This window comes from Gigantopelta aegis, chromosome 4, assembly GCF_016097555.1.
Source record: "Gigantopelta aegis isolate Gae_Host chromosome 4, Gae_host_genome, whole genome shotgun sequence".
Classification (NCBI taxonomy): Eukaryota; Metazoa; Mollusca; class Gastropoda; order Neomphalida; family Peltospiridae; genus Gigantopelta; species Gigantopelta aegis.
This window is the reverse complement of record NC_054702.1, coordinates 7,227,738-7,234,963: the sequence shown is the minus strand read 5'-3', so window position 1 is coordinate 7,234,963 and position 7,226 is coordinate 7,227,738. Positions and strand designations below refer to the sequence as shown.

The 7,226-nt window shown below is 37.3% G+C and overlaps 1 protein-coding gene across 3 annotated transcripts in view; it reads right to left on the bottom strand.

The window, feature by feature from the left end:
• Positions 1–404: 404 nt before the first annotated feature.
• LOC121372597 (four-jointed box protein 1-like) overlaps positions 405–7,226 on the bottom strand; it is a 42,395-nt gene continuing 35,573 nt past the window's right edge. For all 3 annotated transcript variants that reach the window (XM_041499007.1, XM_041499005.1, XM_041499006.1), the window contains one exon: positions 405–2,849. In XM_041499007.1, coding sequence (XP_041354941.1) covers positions 597–2,222 — 1,626 coding nt within the window. In that variant the 5' untranslated portion in view covers positions 2,223–2,849 and the 3' untranslated portion in view covers positions 405–596. The remainder of the gene's footprint in view (positions 2,850–7,226) is intronic.

The window sequence follows — 7,226 nt, the reverse complement described above, 5'->3', positions numbered from 1 at the left end:
CCAGCTCCAACCCAGAGCGAGTTATTAAGGCTCAGTTGGTAGGTGTAAGACCACTACACCCTCTTCTCTTGCACTAACCAACTAACAACTAACCTACTGTCCTGGACAGATAGCTCAGTTAGCTGAGGTGTGTGCCCAGGACAGCGTGCTTGAAACGTAATTAGATATAAGCACGAAAATAAGTTGAAATGAATGAACAAAGTCACTCAGTCGGGTTACATCAAACACGTTTTGAAAAGTTGGTCTTAAGTTTTGAGATTTGATTCAAAATTCTAAACGTTTTATAAGCACGATAACAAGTATATATTATATATCATAAAGCAGCTAATCGTCACAAGTCGTCTGTGCATCAAGCTATATGTTGTGATGATACTGTTAGTGTAAAAATAACGAGTGCTATTAAAACAAATGACAAATTATAATAAACAACAACAAACTGCGTAATGCACATCAGTTCATCATACTGAGCACCAGTCTACCAGACTGGGAACCAGTCCATCAAACTGGGCACCAGTCATTCAAATTGGGTACCAGTCCATCAAACTGGGCACCAGTCCACACACTATGCACAGACTAATCGTGCTATCAAGTTACTGCTATCTTCCATACTGGGAATCACATTGTGTAATTTGGTTATAAACGTCCTCTAACCGATGCTTGAGAATTTTTATATTTTTCTCAGGAATGTCTGGCACTTTTAAATGAAGTTTGTCATTCTGAGAAAATAACTTGTGGAGTTCCTCTCCTATATTACCATTGTGGTACAACTCCCTCACCCTCTGAACAGTACTTTCTCTGAACACACACAAGGAGTTTAACAACTGTTTATGAAAATCGGCGTATTTGTCTAACAGTCTGTATCCATGAAACAACCCCGACTCGTTGTCCAGAAAGAGCAGACTTCCATCTGAAGTTTGTTCTAAGTTGTGAGCTGGATTACTCATCATCTGATCATTCCACTGTTTGTTAAACATGTTATTCACAACGCGGTCCAAGTTAGCAGTCAGGTAGTCAAACACTATTAGATCTGACCACTGCACCAATTCGCACAACTCGTTTTTATTCTTGCCCAACAGAATATCGTCTGTAGGGTGAAGTCTTCTGTCGTCCTTCTGCAACAGATGTGGAATGTAGGCTGGAGAAAGACCAGTAACCCACTGTGTTAAGATCACAACCTTGTCGTCTGCCCACTGCGACTCGACCAAATCCAGGTGCACGGCTTTCCACTTGTCATCCAAAGAATTCACACCGAGCAGCAAGGTTGGGGCCAGGTTTGTAATATTGAGAAGTTTGGCGAGGTAATATGAATAAATCTCGCCCTGTATTTGATCCACGTTTAGCCTATACCTCGCACATGCTCTCGACGCATCACTGAATGTTAGCAGACGATTCTGCATTCTTCCGCAACCTTCCTCCACTTTCACAATCTGGAGATCGTCAGTTTTCTTCTTCCATTCTCTGGAATCCGCACCTGTAAAGCCTGTTGGACACGACTGTGTGAAATTTGAATTCCAATAAATACCAGAATATGCTCTCAGCAATTCGGAAAACTCGTCAGAATTCATATGTTTATCAGAATCACTTAATGCCGACTCCTTTTTAGTATTGCTATTTTTCATATTAATATTTGGCTTGGCAGCGCCGTGGACTTTGATCCGAACAGAGAGCGACTGCCTAGCTTGTTTGTTTTCGGCATCACTATCTGCTGCTAATCCTTTCTCTATAGACTCGGCGTTATCTGTGTGGGTTCCCCGTACCCTATGTTTAAAGTCTAAACCATCGCCATTAAACTGGGATTCCCTACCATGCTGCTTTCCGTCTGTCCGTTGGCCTTTACGTAATCCAGACCTGACCTGGTTAGAGCGTCCATCTCTAAAACTTTTGTTTGTACCGTGAAGAATGGAATCCACGTCGTTCACGTTGTTTGTAAGAGGCACAATAGGCTTTAGTCCGATTATCGGATCAGAGAGTAAAATCGTGTTTTGTTGTTCCGCGGATCCTAGCGGGACTCTGTGGAAGCCGGCTCTCCTGTCCGAGTTCACAAATCTCCTCTCAACGTGGGCGACATCAGCAAGCGAACGACGATAGCGACCGCCGCTGTCCGCGTCATCTACGAACACGGTGTCTGCTGGGAGGGTGCCGACTGGCAGCTGGATGAACAGTCCGATGAGTATTCCGAGAGTGAAACCTATTCCCGTCATGATAACAAGCACTAGCCTCATTATCTGCAACCTGGGAACTGAGTCATTTACACGATTTCCGTGTAACACAGACACACAAAAACAGCACCAACATCAATCTCAAGCTTATTACTATTGATAGTAAAAATTCGTATGGTAAATGTCATATCTTAATCACATTTGCAGCAAAACAAGTTATATACATGTGTATATTTTTCAAATACAAAATAAATCCACGTCCATTTGAATTTGTACGACGCACCTAAACACCGTGCACACTATCTGACAACTGCTGTTCATATGGACACTAGACCAGACTTTGATCAGACAGATTGACAGTTTGACAGTTTGTCACAAGTGCAGATGATTTTGTCAACTAAATATAGATAGCTGTCACAGTTTGCAGACTTCTCGCTTCATTATCGCCCCGGTAACCTCTTCAAGGAAGGCGGATTGGGGTGGTGATTCTGTCGTGAACAGGGGCGGTAATTCTGGCGTAGATAGGGGCGGTAATTCTGGCGTGGATACGGGTGGCGATTCTGGCGTGGCGTAACTCCCTGTCTGTCATTTGAGTTTAGTCCACACGGCTCAGCCAGGGAGACGGTATTCTCTATTTGCTTCTCCCAACATTCTTTATATCGTCGACCTCTCTGGAATTACGAAGTCCATCTGAAAAGACACACCAAGAAAAGGTTCACTCAAAACATCAGAACGTGGTTTAAATGTTTGTTCGTAAAACTGTGTCATTTTCCCTACCCCATGTTACAGTTTGGCTACACTGTGCCGTCTACTACAGAATCTACCCTGTATCGCAGCGCCACCTAGTTCGCTCTGCGCAGACGCACACTGGTGACAAGAGACTGGAGGTATTCTGTGATAAATTTATGGATTGGTTTCGCACTATAAGATTAAAGTCCCCACTCTGTGCGGCGGTAAAATTGTTTTCATATCACCGGCAAATAAAAAGAATTAGAGTTCATCTCGGATTGTTGTATTGAAATTTGATTGCCCCCTAGTGGTGTATCGGCCTGTCAATCAAACGGCGTTGTATTCATTTCAATGAAAGTCAATTTGGGCAGCTCTCTAAGTTCGCTATATTCTCTCGCACTTCAGTGGGCTTTCCTGACAATTGTCTTCTGTTCTTGTATGCCTAATTCTAAAGAGCGGGGGATTAGCCGTGGGCATCTGTGGGGATAAACACAATCAATTCCTCAATTGGTATTAACATGTGAAGGAGTGACAATAGAAAATCAACTTAAACAGTGCGCGCGGTCCTACTAAACACGGGCGGCGAGGATGAGATAGGTTTGATGGTTAATGACTAGAACCTGTTGACAAAGTCACACGTTTGGAACCAGTGCATAAATCCAAATAGTTACCAGTCGTTATGTTAAATATCACAACTAAAATTATTTTATCAATGATTCTCTATATTATGTTTAAATTTAATTAAACTTAAATACATAAACAAGCACAAAAACTGTTAATTTTGAACGAATCATAACACGCCCTTATATACACAAATTAATTAATTATAACCTGTATATGCACCCACAGCGTAGAAAACAAACATTAAATAGAAAGTATTCTCGGTATAGAAAGGTTTTTCTCCAAGTTACTATTAAATTTTATAAACTGACACTTGCTCATTTGATAAAAGAACATAATTTTTAACATTCATATGTTTTAATATTTTATTCACCATGTTCAAACTGTAATTTCATTTTACATGGTACACTTTTTTAATGAAAATATATTTTATTGTACAAGAACAAAAGAATTGGGCACAAATTTGACAACTTTCAAGGCCCCCTTCTTCATGGTACACTTTACAGTGTGTCACCAACAAAAATAGCAGTTTTATCTTTACACTTTGTTATAGAACAATGATATAATTATTAATAAATAATAGGTAATAAAATAAGGACACATTTAAACATTAATGTTGTTAACTAAACAATTAAAAGAAAACGTAATAAACAAATAGCTGAGGACTCTTTAAATGGATCCATTTATTCCAACATGAAAGGGTAGATTGAAGTTTTATTAGTGACATCTTCGAACAGGATATTAAAAACAAAACTAGATGTAAAGGCATTCAAGTCTAACAGCTTATACAATACAGCTATTTATTTAAATTTGACGAGAAATTGACTTCTTCTCAATAAATACTAGTATGCTGTATGACAAAGAACACAGTAGTTTGTATTCGTTCGTAGTATATCCCCTGCGTGTGCTGTAACCTCACCGTGGTGCAGGGGTGTAACATTCTCTTTGAGAATGGCCAATACAGCACAAAATTTAAGTTTTGAATAAAATTCAGTATCCGTAAAATTCTGTGATATTTGTGTTTTTGCACAGTTCTTTACACTGTTCTTTACACTGTTTTTGTTTAAACCTTGAATTTTTATATTGATGTTGATCATCACTTTATTTATTTGCATTACCATAGTTTGACACCCAATAGCCGATGTATTTTTCGTGCTGGGGTGTCGTTAAACACTCATTCATTCCATTCATTCCATTCGTTCGTAGTACACGAGATAAAGTTACAATACAATGCAGTGAGATCAAGTAAGGCTGGGTTGTTACCACTTGTCAGGACAGTCTTCACCACAAATACAAAATAATTACTTGTATAACTATAACAGTTACTTGCATAATTATACCAAATACATACACACATGGATATACATATACACGTGTAACACGCATCTTAAAACAAAGCTTTGATTAGCGAATCTCGCACACGCTATTATTAAAAGATCCGAACATTAAAGGAGAAATAGATCGTATGTTGTTACAAAATTAAAACATAAGCCCCTTTGATAATATTAAAACAAGTCACAAATGGATTGTTCTGTACATAAATGTACTCCTGAGGAATAATAATATTTACATTTTTAATGCTATATTATTAGTGATATTATTCCACTGGACTCCACAAACCTGTAAGTTACGAATCAAACAGTATAAATTTCTCATCCAAAATGAAACACAGAGCTGTTGGCAGTACGAACGTTGTCAGGTATTTGAGAACCACGAAATAAAACACAGTCCAGCTTCTGTGTATTATAAAACTTTCTCTCTCAGCGGGACACAGTGCATTCAATAGTTCTCTCCTACATGCCCCTCCCTAGCAGAAAAGCGTTTAACTTGGGTTCAGATAACGGTAATTAGTCAACGTATTGTGGGCGGTGTTACTGTTTTCTCTGACATGTAACGGTACTTTGGACATGTTAATAGCTGACACTAATGTGGCTAATTGTTGAACAACTCAATCACCGCACCTAGCACTCCGTGTATGGGAATTAATTGGACTTTGTTTTATCCTAATCCGTTCACACCTGGATTTACCTCTCCTTGGAAATTATACACTTTTTAATTGGGTGGTTTATCAGGGCGGTTTAGTTAGGAGCAGTATAGTCAGGAGCGATTTCGTAACAGGTTGCTTATTATTTTCATTCACTGTATGTTTTATCTTGTATTGTATTTAGATTTACCAAGTGTGTATTATGAACTGTTGTATTAATACGGTGACAAGTCAGTATTATATACATTTCTAGAATTATTCATTATTATAACAAAATATAATCTGACTAAATAAAAAATATTATACATTCCAACGAAAATGACACCCCAAAAAGATTACTTTTTAAATTAACTTTCTGTAATTAAAAATATACAAAATATATTCATGAATATGATACTACACCAGTACCTGAATTCATATTATACCCCAACGTGCACATTTTGTGGGTAAATATTTGTTAAAATAACCTGTTAAAATATATTATACATTTATTAAATAAGTTATGATAAAACTTATTTTCTACTGTATGTTAACTTGGATGCCTTTATTTTTGCTCTGTAGCATAGCATACGCGAGAGCAAGAAAGATTTAGAGAGCAAATAAAATAAGATAGGAGGACATTAAAATTGCGGGAAAGAGAAAGACCGAAAGAAAACAAAAAGACGGTTATCGGTATATTACTCAAAGAGAAAGGCAGAAAGAGATTTATCGAAAATTTTAGCCTTAAATATTATATCTTGTCAACGAAGCATACAACAGTCTAATCGCTAAATAAATCACATGAACTATAATATGTTAACATCAATTTACTGGTAATTTTATCTGGTAATGAACCTGGAAACGTTATCTGCACAGTGAATCATGTGATACGTATTTTATTACTCATATCTATTAAACTATTTATCTTACGCCAGCTTTAGCAGTGTGAGAAACTAAATGGTTGCGGAGTTGACTGATGGACGTATTCCCGTGTCAACCGGCAAGTTCAGACCGGTAACAGCCCGGTGTTCAATGACTGTGGTAAATGGGAAACATCTTGTCTTATATAAGGTATAATTAGGTGTATTCGTCACATCGTCTAGCTCGCAGTACACCTGTGAATGATGTGTCTCCACACGGCGTATTAAGCTCACGTACCCAGACTTTGACATGTGTCTCAAATATGCTGCTTGTGCTATTGAACTGCTTAAACATGTACATTAATTCATTTAAATCATATTAAATTACAACAAAGCATTAATGGTATTTACACAGCGTACTAAACTTTCTAACCTAGGCTATGACATGTGACTAAAATATACAGCTTGTACTATTGAAGTACAGTAGTCAAAACATCTACATTAATTAATTTAAACCGTATTTATTACCAGTATCGCAAAGTATTTATTGTCAATACATTATTAAATTATCGCAAAGTATTTATGGTCTATACACAACGTCCTAAGCTCTGGTACCAAGACTTTGACATGTGTCTAAAATATGTGCTATTGAACTGCTAGTAGTTAAAACATCGATTTTAAATTTAAACTATATTAAATTGTCACAAAATATTTATGGTCTTTACACAGAATACTAAACTCTCGTATCCAGGTTATGACATTTGTCTAAAATATACAGCTTAATATGCTATCGAACTAGTTAAAAATCTACATGAATTAATTTAAATCTGATTAAATTGTCACAAAAAATTTGTGGTCTTTACACAGAATACTAAACTCTCGTACCCAGGTTAT